The 19,471-nt window shown below is 42.5% G+C and overlaps 1 protein-coding gene across 7 annotated transcripts in view; it reads right to left on the reverse strand.

The window, feature by feature from the left end:
* KAT6B (lysine acetyltransferase 6B) overlaps positions 1-18,731 on the reverse strand; it is a 101,730-nt gene extending 82,999 nt beyond the window's left edge. The window contains exons 1-3 of one of the 7 annotated variants that reach the window (XM_074544202.1): positions 18,063-18,282; positions 16,628-16,811; positions 10,312-11,208 (exon numbers count right to left, since the gene is read on the reverse strand). In XM_074544202.1, the coding sequence (XP_074400303.1) occupies positions 10,312-10,932 (621 nt within the window). In that variant the 5' untranslated portion in view covers positions 10,933-11,208; positions 16,628-16,811; positions 18,063-18,282. The other 6 variants (XM_014275699.3, XM_014275700.3, XM_074544203.1 and 3 more) reach the window with 6 other exon arrangements.
* Positions 18,732-19,471: the final 740 nt, after the last annotated feature.

Raw genomic sequence — 19,471 nt, forward strand, 5'->3', positions numbered from 1 at the left:
TCCTCACATCACTCATGTCAATGAAAATTTATCTCTTAGCAACAGCTAAAAGAAGCTGAACTTCCAGAAATATTTTAGATGCATCACGAGCCAACAATTTCTTCACAAGTGATTTTGATTGCTGCTGATCTCCAAACAGATGTCTACTCTAATTGGTAAAATTTATTAAATACATATCTTAAATAAGAAAAAGTCAAGTTGTCATGCCCTAAGAAAGCAATAACAATGGAAATCGTTCTAGCTGTGCACATAAAAGACAAAAGCTAACCTTATTTGAAGCTGCTGATCTCACAGTATCAGTAACAGTGAAGGAAACATTCATGTGTTGTGGGGAAAGGAAGGAATTTGCTATTAAGGTTGCTGTCAGAAACTGAAAGCTAAGACAGAAGTCCATTAAAACAAAGATAAATTTTTGACAGGAAAGCAAAATAAGCGATTAGATGCTAATACCACTTAGTTACTAAAGCTATTTTATGTTTCCTTCCCTGCTACATGAGAGCAAATACAAATTTTAAAGCATTAATCTTTATGAGTAAATTCCATACAAAACCTCTGATAAAATTAGAAATACACTTGTTTTAGCAAAACTCATTTGCATTAGCAAAACATCAAGCAAATTAGAATTTTAGCACCAGACGGATATCAGAAAGTGGAAAAGAGCTTGTTCTCAGCTATATTACAAGCTCTTCTCTAGAAAACAAGTCATGCAGAGGCCTCTTCAAAACACATCCAAAGACAATATTGAGAAAGAAACAAATCATTCAGATTCTGGTTCATGTTAGCAGATAATGAGTAGTTTTGCTTTCTTCCATCACTAGTATTTTCCAGAAGACATAAAACAAAATCTGTCAATCCTAGGCTGAATAAAGCCACATTTATTTACTTGAATTCACAGTCAGAATTGAGCTATCATCCTGAATTCACAGCAGTAGGGGAAGTTGGGCACACAGAGGAAAGATTCCTGCGGTGGGCTATTAATCCAAATAAAAGACTCCTACCACCCATCTCATGTTCAGATCAGAAAAGACTCCTGCAACTGTCCACTGACAGACTAAAAACGTGCCTGCAAGAAGAGCAGCTAGTCACTGGTTTTTAAATATAGTGCACAAATTCATAAAGCAAAAACAACTGCCCATTGTCACAAAAACTCCCAATGGCAAAGCACAGAACCTACTGTAAGGAATTCCTTCCTTAAGTGCATGGCAGACAAGCAAGTCAAGTGAGCCAACGGGAGCATTCTTTGACTGAGCCAGTCATTGGCTTCCAGGAGAGCAGGAGCCCCAGTTTGCATGGAGCTAAAACATACACGTACAGGCACAGTAACAGAGCATCCTACAGGCACTCAGCACCTGCTGCTGCCTTGAGAACCCCTCCTGCATGTGGCTCGAGGCAATTCTTGATTCACTGATTTATCTATAAATTTCAGACCTTCAGAAAACACCTGTAACATCCAAAAGCCTCCTTTGCTAGATCAGCAGAATGCATGCCAAACACATAAAAATAAATACACTTTGTTTATTACACAATTTTACAATATTAAAGGAGATTAATATTTGCAAAACAGCATTAGTAAGTTTTTTGTGACATTCAGCCTTAACAACTGGATAAAGAGGAAAGGGAAGAGAGCTAGACAGTTCAAGGCAGACCAAAAATATTCAGATTGGAAAATACCATGTTTATGTATAACCCCATTGTTTATTACATTAACCTCTGTGTTTATCTTTATAAACTGACTGGTAACCAAATACTTGCAGGAGTCAATGCACTGTCTTCTTCCTCTACCATGAACAGATTTTTGTTAAACCAACTCCTACAGCAGGCATACTAGCATTCAGAAGTCAAGAGGGAAAAATCAAAGTAGGACATGAAAGCTGAGTATCTTTAAATCTGGAATAGAAGGGAGTGATACAGCAGCCTTCATAAGCATAGAACTTGCTAACTAGCTACTATTAAGTTCAATGATCATAACAAAGCTTACTTTGGTCTTAATCTTTGCAGACTCAAACACTGACTTTTTCATCACCCTTAACTGTATTTTTCTATAAAGTCTTTTCTAACTACTGCTCATTATCCACTAATGCTAAACATTTTAAAGAATTTCACACTACTTGCAAGTAAGTATTATCACATTTTTACCAATCAGGTTGCTCAGGATATTGCCTATCCAGCTCTGGTCACCTCTGAGGATGGAGATTCTGTACCTACTCTGAGTCCCTGTTCCACGTCTCTCCACCCTCATTTTACAAGATTTTCTCCATCTCCATCTATCTTCAATTTCCCTTGATGCAACTTACACCAGTTACCTCTCATTATTTTGACATCTGAAAAACAGCATCTTCACTATAATCATCCAACAGATAGTTCTGAAAGATGTGCTTGAACACAACAGTCCCACACATGTATGGAAATTTTATCTTGACTGTACCGCTTTCAACTGTTACATGTAAATACTTCCTGCTGCCTTGGCAAGTGTCGGAATCACTATCCCTGGAAGCATTCACAAAACGTGCAGAAGCAGCCCTTAGGAACATGGCTGAAGGGTGAACATGGCAGTGCTAGGTTAACAGTGGGACTCACTGATCTTTGAGGTCTTTTCCACCCTAAATAATTCTATGGTTCTACTTACTCATTAGTTAAGAACTGCCTGTACTCTATATCTGAAACACAGGTGCCACTGACATTTGTCTTTATTGAGCCAAATGCAAACACTGCTAGTTAGTGTTGCCATGGATACATGGACATGACATAAAAATTAGTTCTTAAAACTACAGTCACTCATCAGCACCATTTTGGAAAAAACAGATGTGAAATTGAAGCCAACTTCAAAATACCACCAGTGATGAAATTAACTCCTGGAGAGCATGTGGAAAACGTGTGGTAAATTTACCACAGCTTAAGCTAGCACTGCTCCTATTCTGAGATGAGGAGACATCAGCCATGCCTACCAGACACCTCTGCTGAGATCATACACAGCTTTTTTCCTGTGCCAGAGTCCTGCTTGTAATTAAAACCAGAAGTCTCAAGCCTATGCCACCTAGAACTGCTTTAATTGGTCACTGCTGGACTGTACCACCACAACCACGAGGGTAGAAAAAGAGGACTCTGCCCCTCTACACACAAAAAAACTTGACAAAGCAGAAATTCGTGCATATTTGCAGCCAGTACTGCAGTGACAAGGCATAAGAGTAGACAGTTTACAAGCCTGCAGTTTCCCTCACCACATGGGATTTTTCCTTATGTAACATCCTATCTACAGCACAACCTGAAGTCCAAATAATCCACGCAGACCTGGAACTAAGCCCAGCAGCCCTGGAGTTGCCTGCACAGGCCTCCCTGTAACAGCTCACACCCTTTCATTTCAAGAAGGCCGGCTGTGCCTGCAAATTCAAAACTTTGAGCTCTTCACAAAGAACCTGGAGAGGGAAAAAAACCCACAAAAAGATCCATGTGACACCAGTAATAATATTCCTCAATGAGGCATACAAGCAGATTGGGAAAAACAACAATAAATACAAGTAATTTTGCAACTGAAGGAAATCACACTAGTTTAAAGGCTGATTTGTCCCTTACCAGGTAACCACAAAGGACAGCAGCGGATCTGCTAGCTAAGAGATGCCTGATCTGACATGCCATTATATTCAAAATTCTACAGCCACCATCTGAGCCCTGATACTGTTGCTCCAGTACACAGCAGCACTCCATCCACCTGGTTCCATACAGTCCCTAGTGTCCTGGCTGGAAACAGGCCCTTAAATCATGGTTCTGTCCTTACACCCAGGCAAACATAGTCCTGAACACAGAGAACCAAGGTGCTAACAGGACCATAAATGGATTTAAAGTTGTAAAGAAAACTTTGGAGTTTTGACCAGTCTTTTCTTAATGCTAGCTTGAAATTCTTTCCAAAGTGAGAGTCTTATGCCATTTACAACTACCAAACTGGAAAACTGCAGTTAATCTATACCTGATATCTTTCTTGACAAAAAAATATGTCAAAAATAGCAGACAACTTCAACTGCGAGTTATCAAGATTTTTCATCGCATTTTACAATCAAGTTCCTGCAGCAATAAGAAATAACATGGAACTGCTATCACATTTCAACTGACACAGAAAAAATACCCAAGAGTCAAGACCATCGCTACTACTGAACACTGAAGAGCAAAGACACTTTGAACAGGTAAGAAAACAGCACTCAGAAATTATGCTATGGAGCTCTCCTTATTTCTAAAGCAGCCTACTGGTATTGTTTTAGAAGGAATTTTGATGAAGGATATACCTGTGCATTAACTAGTTGAAGAAAAACTAGTCTGGGAGGAAAAATGCAAAGAGTAAAACCGCTAACAATAGTTTAGGAATTCAATGTCACTCCCAGTTAAGAGAGAGGAGTTCACAGAAAATAGCATAGATGAATGAACACCAATAGAACTGCTGGAATTACACAGGATTTCTTTAACTCACTGCTGTCAGTTTCAATAGAGGACTAATTGCAGAACCCCACACCAATTAATTTCAAAGGGAAACAACAAAAAGAATCACATTTTAACATGCAGTATAAGGTTTGGAATCACTCCTTGCAATAAACAAGAACCACGTGCCCATCATGCAGAACTATGCTCAGAATATCTTGCTTAGGAGAGAACAAAAACAATGAGTAGGGTCTTCCCTCAGATCTATAGGCTACTGCAAATATCACCCTATTTGCAGAAAATAAGTCACATCAGAAATTGCAAACTAACCTCTACCCTGCCTTACAAAGGAACAGACCAATCTAACTCAGGAAATAGCAGTATTTAACTTCCCACTGTACAATTCAAGACAACTTTTAAAAATATGCTTCTTGGGTTGATCCAAACACGCTGAATTGTAAAACACAAAAATAAGCCCCCAAAGCCACATATATCCATCTGTACAGTGGTATGAGTTTCTTCTCCACAATATGGCATAATGAGAATTTTCCACTTCAATTTCTGGTAAGCTCAGGTATCTCAGGTGTTAAAAGGATCTAACTGTTCCCTTGGCTTATGCACAGAGTTGGCACTTTTAGCATTTCAGAAGCTACAGGTTTGGAAAAAAACCAAAACAAAAATATAAACCACTACACACACACAAGACAAAACCTCCAAAAATAAAACAAACATCAACAACGAAACACACCAAAAAATCATTCCAAACCCAAAACTTTAACCCAAAATGCAAGAGCAACAGAATCTAGCAATCATCTCAGGATTTCCAGGACCAGATCTACACACAGTTAAGGTGTACGCCACCCTTCCAAGAAATAAAGGTAACTTGTGAATTGAAATAATGAGAAACACAAACATGAGACTTTGTGTTTGCCAGGTAATGCCAACACTCCTCAGTATTTTGTCACCATGAAGATGTTGAGAGGAAAGAAACAAAGGCTGCATCCTAAGACAACAGTATTTTATGGACTGACAACTTTCCCATCACTGCATTTTGGTGCTCAGACTCCCTCTCAGAAGCCCAGATGCCACATAAAGGCAGCTCCCCAAGTTCAGCATTACGAATATCCCCTTATGTGTACATCTGCAAGACACACTGTGCATTCGTTTCTGCCTCCCTTTTCTGTTTCTGCACAGTGGAAATCTAGAGCACAGAAGCAACAAGAAATCTCAACCAACACTCTCTTGCTGCCTACCCACAGGAAGGCAGGAAGCTGAAAAACTGAGCAAGGAGGAGCCTGAATGCCAAAAACGCAATTCGCTATAGATTGGCCCTTTGCCTGAAAGACAGAAGGAGGAACACCCAGTGTCTGCACTGGCACAAGATACATACCAGAAAACTGAAATTCAACCCATGCCAAGTTACATTTGAAAAGCTAAATGTACATAGGCCAGTGAAAACAAAATTAGATAGGAGTTCCGGGTAAGAAAAATTAATAAAACAAGTTCAGTTTTGCATGAAAGTCAGCTTAGAAAGACAAACTGAAAGTGAAAGAGATTAGTAAATTTTTTCATGCCAAGAATCAGATGAAAATCACAGCTGAGCTGTTCAAGAGAGCATTGAGGAGAACCAACATCAAGCCATCTTCGTTTGAACAATATCTTTGAAGTTTAAGTACTAATTATTCTGAACATGGCAAAGATTAAACTGCTGAGATACACTATGCATTCCCACAGCCCTCTGATAATGTTGCAATGGCCACTCCCTCTTCATCTTTAAAAGCTCAATTTATGTTTTTAAATTATGTCTAAAAATAAGCAAATAAAGAGCTGCCTACACAGCCTACAAATATTTTTCTTTGAGTTTATAGTCACACAGCACTTGTGCTCAGCAGATGGCTAACTCCCAAGACTTACTAGGTTTCATGCAACCCCCAAACTGCAGAACCTTCCTAGTGCTTGTCCAAGTGACAAAGAAAACAGAAAACATCAGCAACATTGCCATTCTACAACTGACACCATTCAAGTTCTTAAAACTGTAAGTTTTAAATGCCACTTTGCTGCATTTACAGAAGTGCATTTTAATGCTTCAAAGGCTTATTGAAAAGCTAAGTATCACTCAATTTTCCCCTCTCTTCACACCCTTCCCTACTATGTAACCAGTTTTTACACTGCATTTTCTGGTTAACATATTCATACAGCCCTTTTCAGGAAATGCTTGGTGAGAAAAGGTGTGAAGCAAAAGGGAGGGGATCTATGCACGATACTCTTGAGCATAAGGAAGAGCACATAGGAGCAGTTAAACTGTTTAAATATGCACTGCAACACAGTGAAGTGCACAAGATCAAACGGCTGCACAACAGAATGAATGCTTTTTCTGCTTTCTTATGCATGTTTTTTTTTTTTTTGGCTTTTTGTTTCTTTATTTGAGGAGGATTTTTTTCTGTTTTTTTTTTTTTTTTTTTTTTTTTAAAGACACTGCAAGTCTTCCTTCACTTTTAAGGCAGCTCCATCTCTGGCTGGATGCTGTCCTTCACACACCCAGTTAACACTAAATCTGGCACCTTTGGATTGCATTGATTCAAGTCACCTGTCCAGACACCAAGTGAGCATTTACCTCAATGCCACCAGAATCCTTCAGATAACTGAAAAGTCCTTTATATAAGATATACTACTCATGACACTTAAAACATACCACCTAGACACCATATAGCTGCCAAAAGCTCCTGACCTTCCAACAAGATCTATCTTTCATGAACCTTGTACTTGTATCTCTTCATTTAGAGATGGAAAAGCAACCCTCCACACACAGGGGAATGGAAAGGGATTGAGAAGGGGAAAATTTAAACAGCTGCACTGCATCCTTTCTCTTGCTGTAACTCAAGACTTGATACAACTTTGCCCAAACCCAGAAAAGCCGGGATAACACTTGAAACACTATTTTAATCCAAATCCTTTCTTCCAGGCCTATGGATAACAGGAGGAAACATGGCTGCTGTATTTCTGTAACTAACTGCAGCTATTTCTGAATCTAATGAAACAAGAAAACTATAACTCGTTGAACTGGATCACCCAGTTAATAGGGATGAGAAAAGCAGCTCCACAGCATCACCACTAAGACAAATGTTTGGCACTTCCAGCTCCATGTTCCAAGTATTCATAGAATGCAAACCACTCAACACTCCTGTCACACAGTCAAGGCTCCAGGTCTGCAAAACTGAATTCACTGACACTGAATTTCAACAGTATTTATCTTCTCAGTGCACTACATACTCAGATGCTTTGGGTGGGTGATTGAAGCAAGCAAACAAAAACAGAAATCCCAAAACCAAACAACCAAAAAACCTCCAAACAAGCCAACAACAACCCCAACACAACACAACCACGATGCTCCACACAGGCCATACTGTATCTCTTCTGATCACCTTTCACTCAGGAAGAAAGGTTCAGAGTCTGCATTTGGTACTCAGAGTGTCAATGTTCAGACTGACAAAGGGAGAGCTACAATGCACTTCTAATGGACCAAGTCTTTTGCCTCATCCTGATGAGCTGCTAAAAATTATGCATTAAAGAAAAAAAGATAATCAAAATTACTCAAATTTGCACAATCATCAAAACATATTTCTGTGCACCCTCACATTTGTTCTTTTCCTCCAGGAAAGTCAACAAAACACATACTAGAACATCACCTCTAGTATTTGAAAATAAAAAAGCCAAAACAAACATACAAAAATAGCCACCCCAACAGAAATAATCTCTTACTTGTGCTAGCCATAGAAAGTGCCAAAGAAACTTTAATATATGCCAATCTCGTCAAATGTTAGCCATTCCCAAGAGATGCCAGTTGGATACATTCATTGTATTAATTTCAATAAATAATCTTGACATGCCCCATACTGTCTCTTAAATGCTTCCAATAATAATAGCCTAACAGTTTTCTTGCAATGTCACCCTGCTTATGTACAAATTAACATCAATTTCAAATGAAGATGCAGTCACATCCCAGTGACAGGGACAACTTATGTACACTTACTTTCAGAACTGTCCCTGAAGTATTTAAAGCCATACATAGTGAAGAACAGTAAAAATCCCATATTTAAAACAAGTCTCTATATATTTGCTCAGTAACTTAACACAACTAAGTGGTAAACTACACTAACATGGAACTACTGATTCACCAACCTCACATCAAAACTATTTTTGTCAGGAAAAACCGTATGCCAGTTTTTAAACACGCAAGTCACACTGCTAATTTTGAGGCACCCAAATGAAAGCTCATTTCTTGCCAAAGCACTTGCTAGAGAACAGATTTGTTTGGCTAACTTCTAGAAGACAGATTTATCCTTATACCAGTATTTTAGTATGGCAGTAATGGCTTTTTCAGCACCATGACCCAACTAACATTGCTTGCAAAGGCTGCCAGTCTCAGTAGGTAGCCTAACATGGGAGAATTTTGTTTCTACAAAATTCATGTTACTTGGGCTGCTCAGTACTCCAGCCCTCAAATTTTAAATGTCATTACAGTATCACAATTACAGTAGAAACCCAAAGTACTTAAACAGCCAGCTTTACCACTACAAGTAATTAAATGTTTATAGTGTACAGCTACAGCAGTAATTGCACAGTGTGCAGCACTTCTGAATTTCCATTCTGATTATAGAGCGTGAAGCTCCATGCATCCCTCAAACACCCGAGAAGTCCAATTTGACAGAAATAGATATCCTTACACAATTGCAATCATATTTAACATACATTTAGAGAAGCTCACAAAAATAAAGCTACAACTACTCACCTTGGACGGTTCCCCAAACAACTGTTCCTGAAGACCTCACTAAATCATTCCAACACAAGCATTTTCTACTCTGCACCCCCCAGCATCTCGCCATCAAAGGAAAAAGACCACTGAAAACCATCATGCTGCCTTCAGGAGACACTGGTGGCATCTCTACAATAGCAAAGCTGTCTGGACTATTCCATGTCCAAAACAACTGCCATGAAACTTGACCAGTCAGAAGAGGAAAACAAAAAAGAAAACAAAGAACCCCAAACCACCAACTTAGAAATATTTTAACTAAGTCACTTCAACTACAACAGGTAACTTTCCTTCTCCCAAAGAAAACTGAAAATTCCAAACACACTTCACCATACTAAACGGGAAATGATCAAACAATGCCTGCAGACATGTCTTTGCCACTATCCTTTTATAAACAAAAAAAATAATTGATAGTCCTTTCTCCCCCAAGGCTGAAATGCTGAAAAATTAACTTCAAAACAAGACTCAAGTAATAGCAAAAATAAATCCAAGTAAGGAGTGCAACAAAAGTAAAACAGAAGGAGGATACTGCAGTTCAGCTCAAATTGTCACTCTGACACCTTCACTTCTGTTCCTAGAATATTAACATTAATTCCAGTTTCTATTCACAGACATTTTAAAGTTCACTATTTATATACAAATATCATTTAAAAAATAATAATTCTGTCGTAAACATCCTGAGTCCTATCAGTGGCATCTCAGGCCATCAAACCACAACAAAATCTGTATATGAGAGCAGAAAATGAAGGTAAAAGGCCACAATCAAATCACACTGCAGATTTCAGCTACACCAGTCTGTCAGGCAAGACAGAACAATCTCACACCTACAACAGAGCATACAGCTGTACTCTTCCCTGCTGCTCTGCTCATCTACTGAAAATTCACAAAGCAAACTATCCAATGCAGAATGGTAGGACATAGGGAGGCAAGTAAAATTTGTTTACCAGAACGGATTCTGCTTAGATCTGGGACATGTATACCCATTCATATACAATTAAACAGGTAAATAAAGCACAGAAGAATCATTCTTTTTGTATTAGGTAAATAAACAAAGGATAACAAGAATAGTTTTTCATTATTACATTTTTCAGACTTACCTGGTCTTTTTCATGGGGTAATAGGCTGACGGGTGGAAGGGAAGCTGGGAAGGTGCTGGAGTATTTTGGAGCTCCTTTGCTTTCCAAACTGCCATAATTCACTCTATACTGGGGACCATCCTTCAGTAACCTCCCATTGTTCACAGCACGTTTGGCCCCCAGCCGCAACCTCTGCTGAAAGGCAGGATTGTTGAAAATACTTGCTAGGTCATTTTGACTTCTCAAATACTTTTCTATGTTTTTCAGGGAGGAGCCATTAGGTTCTTGAAGCCCTTCAATTGCTCTTCTCAAGAGTTTATTCCAATCCACATTACGAAGCTCATTACAGGCTCCTCTAGATCCCTTAACAGATTTAGGAATAGTGCCAGGTTTAACACATGAAAACCGTCCAGGATTATCTGGGTCCTTGTAGGATGCAAGACCTTTGTTAGTGACTTTAAGAATAGAACCATCTTGAACACTAAGTTCCAACTGTTCTGAAACAGTCTTCTTATCTAATCCATGGGAAGCACAAACAGCATGACATATTCTCTCTTCAGAAGGCCTTTGCTTTTGCTTTTTAACTTTTTGTATAGCTTCCAGAATCCACTCCGTATAAAGAGGGTTGGCAAGTTTTACCATGGTTGACCAGTAATTGTTTCCAGCCAAGAGTTACCCATAGAGGTTCCTCCTTATCCTTTTAGCAGATCTTTCAGATGCTGTTCACACCTCAAACACAAATGAAAGGATTCCACACGCTGCTTGGACACATGGCAAAAATATCCACCCTGAGGAGTCGGAAAAAGCAGAGAAATACCTCCCCACTGAAACTTTCCAATTATGTTACTGTTACTGAAACGTAGAAGGGGTTCATCTGTGATGACACTAGTACCTCCTTAAAGGAAAGTTTGTTGCAACCTTTGAAAAGAAAAAAAAACAAGAGGCAGGAGAGAATACAGTTAATGCCGAAGCATTAAAAACTAAAAACGCATTCAGACATGCATTCATACTATAGATGCTGCAGTATAGAAAAATCTTTGTAATTTTATATGAAACATTTGTCAGTTCCCACCCCACACCAAACAAGTCACCATAAAATCCTTCTGCTTCTCATAACAGTCAGTGGATTTAGCTTTCCTAAATTCCATCACCCCAACACTTAACCTACTACTGACCTGTTGGACAATTTCCATTCAGTCAGGGATCTGAAAACACTCTCTAAAACAAACTGCCTCCAGATCATTTCTACACGGATTACACAAGCACTAGAAAACCCAAACGAACAGAAAACCAAACCCCAAGCAATAAAAGATAAATTATTGACCACTTCCAATTCCTACAGTATCCTGTCTCTAAGTGTCCTGCCATGTTGTTTACACAACTTAAAAATCAAAACCAAAGATATCAGAACCAAGTTACAAGTATTACATCCTTCATTAATATTTAGGTACCCTACAAAACCAAAAGGCATCACAAAAGCACTTCTCATTTTCAGGCCCGCAGCACAGAGGTATTTTTGATACAAACCCTTAGGAACAGAAATGAAAACAAAGTAACAGGAGGCATCTTCACATAAACAGGTTGTCAGCACAAAGATGAGTAAAGAAACGACATTGAAAAACATTTCATTGACTCACAGTTTTTTTACTTTTTTTTTTTTTTTTTACTTATTATGGAATACCACTCCAATAGAAAATTCAGTGGCTACAAAAACTCATTAAAGAAACCAGAAAGAACATCTTGATGAGGAGTTTATTCATTCTGGGAACATATGAAAAAAATAAAACCATTTTAAAGTTTTAAAGTCTCACAAATTAAACTTAGACAGGAGTTGCATAATGAATAAACAAATATATTTGAAGCATTAGTTTTTTCTGCCATGAAGTATGAGAACTTTTTGAAGGCATTAACAGAATTGCATAATTACTTCAAATCAAAGGAAAACAAAAAACAGAAGAGAAAAAAAAATCATTCTCAATACATGGGTTATCTTGCAAAGTAGAAGATTCACCAGTTTCATGGCAAAGATTTGAAACTAGTTAGTATGCAAGTATATTTATAAAGCTATGGCAAGCATCCTACAAATAACAAAATCATCTATGATTACACAAGTCCTGGACCCCATTTTTTAATATGTTTATTCTAGCCATCCTGCATTTAAATCATGTTCAAAAACACAAGTAAATTATAACTAGGAAAAAATATTTGTGTAGTCTATCCTGAACTGATACACTAATCTAAATTATTTTCAACTTCATAAAAAGATTGCTCTGCAACTACGAAGATAATAGAGTACTACAATACATACTTTTGGCCCTAAACCTCTTTCTTCTTCTACCCCTCAAAAACGTCTTTAAATATAAATTCCAACTCATGTTTCACACGTGTATTATACCTACACAACAGAATTACTAACAAAAGTGCAGCTGGTTACTGGTGAGTATAAAATTTTTCTATACCCAAACAGTTAATATTAATCAATTCATTTTATTAATCTGTCCTCCTCAAACCTGATCAAAGCTAAAACAACTTCAGATTTATAAATATGAAACTTCAAGTGACTGCCAGACTGAAAGAGACATTCCTGATGCAAATGCAAGGCCTAAATGCCTAACTGGCTCACATTCTGAACCCTATTGATCTACATGGATTGGATCCGGTTTCTTGCTTCCAGACCGCACTCATGGAAGCTGAATTTGACAACAGTTTTGTGCATTTCAAGTATCTGCAAGCAAACAATAACTTGTTCTGTAAACAGACCTTTTTTGTTTACTCCAGCTAGCAAAACCATTCTTTCCCTAACAGAATTGTTTATATTCACTGTTTTCAGATAATTCCAAAATAACACCATAGCTACAAAATGCACACAAATATAGGGAAGGAAAGAGTTTCCATGGTATTATAAAACCTATAAATTCTCTCACAAATCTGACACTGAAAATTCAATAACACAGCAAAGCAGAACCCTATATATAGCGGAGGCTCACTCACATTTAGACTATTTTATACACTCTTCCTATAGATTTGAAAGTTCTCTGTAGTTACATATAAAGCCCCAGATTCCTAGAAAGCTACTTTTAAATTTATTTAGTTAGTCTGTTCCACTGTAAGTCTTCATTAAGACAGTCACGACTTAATTAAATGCTGAACACTGCATTTGCTGAGTCAGACATACTTGTCTCAGTTTTACATCTTCTGCAGTACTGTTGTATTAAATTTCATACAAGCGACCACATCACTTCCATTAAATTCCAGAACACACAGTACAGGGTCTGTTCCAAGCTCCTGGACACTGATGAACATTTCAGTATAAATGCTATAACATGTGGGTTACAGGAATTTTTATTGGCCAATGACTGTGGCAAAAGGTTAGCATAAACCTGTATCTTCATATAAAGCCTACTGCTTGGTACAGAAATTTCACAGCCATATACATTCAGAACTACATTTTCACTTATTTACTTAAAACTCCTTAGGGGTAATACAACCTCCTGCATGCTAGCACCTACTAAATCAGCTCCAGTGGAGTGGATCAGCAGGAACAGAGTTTCCTAATGCACTGGACAGGATATTTCAGGAGCAAAAATCAAGACATCTTAAATAGACACCTTCCAACAGTATCCAAGTTCACTCTGCCTTAAGGAACCATGCAGAGTGCATGCAAGCCAAGTTTTAAATTGTTTTGCCACAACTCAGAGCCTCTCTTACTCTGGCATTTTGGGTGCACATGAACTTGAAGTGCAGCCCCCTGACCTCCATGGCTGCCATGCCAAAGCCTGCCACACACTAGAGGCAGAATAACTCCTCACCAACAAACATCTTCCCCAGCAAAACAATTCATATCCTGGAGCTATAAATTAAGGAGATCTTTCAGAAATCAAGACAGACTGATCCAAGATTGGCAGTACAGAAATACACACATTTACATGCAAAGTGATTAGGTAAGACAAAACAAATAGCTTTAAAAACAATCTTGCAAGATTCAACCTAAAAGGATACTCAGAAATACAAAGTTACATTCAGGTTTCTAAGTTTAGAATGCAATTCTACCAAAACCACAAAAAGGTGGCCATACATCATTTAATATAAGAAGTGTGATGATTATCCAAACAGATTTTGAGGAAATACCATTTCAAAGAAGTGATTATAAATTAGTCTATTTAGGCACTCGTGTCTATTTATTAATCTTCTTCCCCTTGTAATTAACTAACTTTTAATCACCATCAGCAGCACTCATTCAATCACAAAATAGATTTTCCATACTGTTAAATGCACAGGACAACTTGCAAGTTTTATGGCAACAGTCAAGAAGTTCCTTCTACGTAACTTGTCATATTTCAAATTCCACACTCTCTGGTATCTTATATTGAAAATAAAAGCATTTGAAAAAGTTTGGCTGTACCATATCAGTGACCAAATCTATTAACAAGTCTGCCACTGAGGAGCTAGAGAACAGAAGCATTCGAGGGTGAAGTATAACCCATTAGCTGTAAACATGAAAAACCATCTCTAGTCAAGGCTTGTCCCTTTGCCTAGGTCATAAATTATCAGATAAATACAAAGAAGTTGCAAAATTTCAGCTTGGGATTTAGAATGAATGCAAATGTGCCCTTTATAATGCACACACCTATTGCACAGATGATTATAATTAAAGAAGGCAGTGACTGAACACTTCAATCTCAGGTGTCATCAGTAATCCTATAATCCTCTAATAAGGTGGTTTGCAGACTGAACTAGTACCTGGAATTGCTTCCAGGTGATCCAGATTGTGAAAACAAGTGGTGTAGCCAAAAAAACAGCAACAAAAAAAGGTACACTTCTCTTCATAACCAAAGCCAAAAGTTACTACACAAATATCACAACATACAATCTAAAGGTTGGGGTTTTTTTTAATTAATGAAAAGTCTGCTTCAGCGTTCATAAATGTAAATGCAGTTAAACTTTTAAAACCTGAGATTAACACATCTATTAAAAAAAAAACTAAAAGAAAGGGGCGAGGAGAAGATGCAGCCAGGGGAGATGACAGCAACTTGTGCAACCCACCGGTGACCTGTGAAGCTCCATCTCACTCTGCTCCCTCCTACCTGCTCTGCACACTGTCAGGAGGAGCAGCAGCAGGCCAGCTCTCTGCTGCAGCATCAGGGTCAGGTAAGGATTGCAGCAGAGGAGGAGGAAGAAGAGAAGACTGCCATTGCATTCCATTTTTGACATTTTTCCTTGCTCCAAGCCATTACTTAGAATTCTGTAGCTAATCAACTCTGTATTCCACCCCCATCTCAATTGATGATGCAAAACAGACAACACAGTTGTTTTCCTATTGCAAAAGACATGGACCTACAAAGAGATGGGGAGAAAGCAGATCCTGGTAAGGACTCCCATCATGCATATTCCTCGTAAAATTACTCAGGTCATGAAGCCAGTTGTATTATTCTTTACACAACATAGAGTTTCCAATAGTAAGAAAGGGCAATGACACATCTATATGCTTTAAAATACAGATATGTAGACACTACAGTAACTTCAAAACTGCACCAAAGACTCGGGGGTGTGCAGAGAAGAGTGGCACACGTGAAAAGAACTGATGGAAGCGCTTGTGCTCTGAGATACCCCACAAGCTTCTTCGAGATCATACGCTTAAAATCATTTCACAACATGACAGCAGCAAGTGCCACCAGAGGAAACAGCATCAGCACAACATGACAGCAGCAAAATCACCCAAATTCACCTTTCCCACCTTCTACTGTGGAAGTTCTGAGCACTTTAAAATACAGTGCTAAGGAACAGCAGGAAATATAGAAAGGTAATATTCACTGCAAGAGTTCACCTGGAAAAAGGCGAGCTGAAAACATTTCTTGGGAGCCTGGTTTTCAACAGCAGGGGTGGGTATCCCTCTGCCCTTGCCAGAGGGGGTTATTTTCAATACCCAGTGAAAGAGTACGAGAGGTGAGGTCCGGGCAAAGAACACACAATGTGAACATCACTTGCAAAACGTGGCACTGCCAGCCTGGACTATTCCCCTCCCCAACTTACTCAAGGTTTTCGCAGTATTAGCCCAGCCACGGAGATGTGCAACGCCTAGAGCCTCGGGCCAAGGCATTGTTGCGTTCGCAGGGGCCAAGCCGGGGCTGGCTCGGCGCCCTGCCCGCCCTGCTCCGGGCTTTGCCATTGCCGAGGCGGGAGCCCCCAGCCCGCAGGCTCTGCCCGGGGCAGGGCGACCCGCGGCCAGGGCAGCCCGGGGCCGGGCGCGCACCCGCACTGCGGGGCACCGGGCGGGGCCGGGGGCGGCGGCCGCGCGTCCCCCGCGGGAGGCAGGTGAGACCCCCCCGGTACCACTCACCTCCGCGGGGGGAGGAGCCTCCTCCGGGCGCCGCAGCGGCTCCCCCTGCTGCCGGCTCTTCCGCCGCTCCAGCCGCCGGGCCGCGCCGGGCCGCCTGCCCCGCTCCGCGCCGCCCGCGGCCGCCCCGCTGCCGCCGCGCGCGGCTCGGCGCACCTACGCCGCCATTTTGTCTCGCCCTGTTGTACTTAACGTGAATCCGACATGACACTGATTACAGCCCAATGGAGGCTCATTAAAACCTTACCTACCCCGCGCCCCGCCCACCGCCGCCCGCCATTGGCCCGCGCCGCGCACGCCGCTGCGCGCTCACGGGCCGGGGGGGGCTGTCCGTCACCCGCCCACACCGGCCCCGGCCCGCCCAGCAACCGGCCCGGCGCTCCCATTGGCGGGCGAAGCCTGTCAATCGCGCGGCGCGCCCCTTCCCTGCGCGCTCAGCACCGCCCACAGGCGGGAAGGGGCGGGGCCGGCGGCTGACACTGGCCGCCGCCGCCGCCACACACTAGCGCGCCCCGCCCACCCACCCGCCTCGCGGCTGGGCCTCGGGCGCTCGCGATTGGTCACAGGCCGTGAGCGGGGGCAGGACGTCTCGCAATCCCGCCCTCCCGTTGGCTGCCGCTGCCGCCCGTCCGCCACTCCCCGGCCTCCTCACCCCCCCCCCCCCCACCGCCGCCCCACCCGCTCGCTCCCGAAGTTTGTTCGGGAGCGCGAGCGCTGCCGAGACACCGGCGGCGGCCGCCTGAACCAGCTCGGCAGGGCGGGCGGGCGCGCCACACACACTAATGAGCCGCCTTAAATATTGAGCGTCACGCGCGTGCCTCGGAGGCTGGCACTCGCCCGGGCGGGCGAGATGGAGCGGCGTGCTCGCAGCATTACCCTCCCAAGGTGCCTGGCACTGGCAGCCGCTTATCGCGCACACACACACCCCGCACCGCCGAGGGAGGGAGGAGGGAGCGGGAACGGGGACGACGACAATGACTCCCAGCTCTGCAGCCACATGCAGGTCCCTGCAAGTTTCGCCATGCGAAGCACAGGGACTTCTCTGTCACCCCGTCTGCGAGGGAACAATTGCCGCCTCAGAAAGACAGGGTGGGAACATGCAACACAAAAACCTCAGCCATCCCCTGCTTCCCTCCGCCACTCCGTTCCCCCTCTCCCCACCCCATCCAGCCCAGCCATCACCCCCTGCTGCTGCTCCCCCTCCCCTGCAAAACGCAGAGCATTGCAATGCATTTACCCAGCGCAAGTGTCTGCAAACACGTGCATCAGCCTCCGATGCTAAAGGAAAAAAAGTACCCAGCCTAGTGACAAGCCCCCTGCGCTGGGAGCGGGGAGGGAAAGGGGGTTATTATGGCAAATTGCAGCCTGTCACCCAATGCAAAACAAACCCCATCGCATGCTCCCTATTATCCCCCGCATAAACTCCTGGGAATCTAACCTCCGATGCAGGTTCCCCCCTTTGCTTGCAATGACCTCCTTTCTCTGCCCGTGTGTGTTTCTGCAGCAGCGGTTCCTGCGGAATGTGCTGCCCCTGAAACGCGATCGCGGCTCCTCTCTCTCTCTCGCTCGCTCGCTCTCTCCGCTCTGTCTCTCGCTCGCCCGCTCGCTCTCTCTCCTGGCTGCAAGCAGAGCCAGGAACACAACAACAACACAGCCTCCCCCCACCCCCTTCCCCAAACACATACACACTGAAGAGACCCAGCCAGGAGAGCCAGACGAGCCGGGGAGGGGGTGGAGGGAATCCCCAGCCAGCGGATTGATTGCACCAGTTACCTTCCCTAAGCCCCTCCGCGAGAGGGGAAAAAAGAAGATGAATACAGAGAGAATACCTTGTCTCCCCTCCTCCTCCTCCGCGGGGCTCCTCTTCTCACTCCAAAATACTAAAAGGTGGACGGGCAGATCAGACACACGCGTTCGGCTCTCGGCGGGGGAGGGGAGCCACGCGAGCAATTATCATTAATTTAGAAATTAAAACAGAAACCCACCCCAGACCTCCAGCCTCCCCGGTGCGGGCGGACGCAGATTGCGAGGACTGGTGCTAAGACACAGGACCTGATAACAGCTAATTGAAAGGTTAATCTACATAGGCTGTGACAGAAGAGGTCCCTCCCCACTTTTTTATCTGCTGTTGGCAAGTGGGAAATTGAGCTCCCCCCACCTTTTCTCCCTCAAAAAAAAAAAAAAAGAAATAAAGAAAAAAAAAAGAAAAAATAAAAATTAAAAAATAAATGGGGAGAGAGAAAGGGGGATAGGCGACAAAGTTTGGGGGGCGGCGCGTCCCCTGGGCGGGAAGGCGGCTGCGGGGGCAAGCGGCCCCCGGCGCCTCCCGGGGCCCCCAGCCGCCCTCGGGGGTCGCACGGGGCTGTCGGTCCTACGGGGGCGATGTGACCTGTCCCGACGGCAGCCCCCCGAGGGCAGCTTTGGGGCTGGAACGCTCCCCCGGGCCGGGGGAAGAGGGCTCTGCTCGAGCCTCCCATAATTAGTGTGAGGGATGGAAGCAGCATGAACAAATCACAGATGTTGTCCTCCCGTTGAGTTTGTACATGTAACAAGATGTTGCGAGGAATTTATATTAAAGAACAAGGTGATAACGCGTACGCACTTAAAGCTCGGTTTTCTCTTGACCGGCGCTGCCAAAGGCCTCTCACCATGTCAAAGTGTTCAGCAGTCACAGAAAAAGCTGAGTTGGAAGGGACCCATCAGAACCATCGAGTCCTGCTCCTGGGTTTGAATACTCCTTGTGATGGTTTTCTCACCTGTGGCCAGCAAACAGCACTTTTCACCAAACACCACTTTTTACCCAAGCATGACAAAATACCATGGGATACATCCCACAGGGTACCACAC

Source organism: Zonotrichia albicollis, chromosome 7 (assembly GCF_047830755.1).
Source record: "Zonotrichia albicollis isolate bZonAlb1 chromosome 7, bZonAlb1.hap1, whole genome shotgun sequence".
Taxonomy (NCBI): Eukaryota; Metazoa; Chordata; class Aves; order Passeriformes; family Passerellidae; genus Zonotrichia; species Zonotrichia albicollis.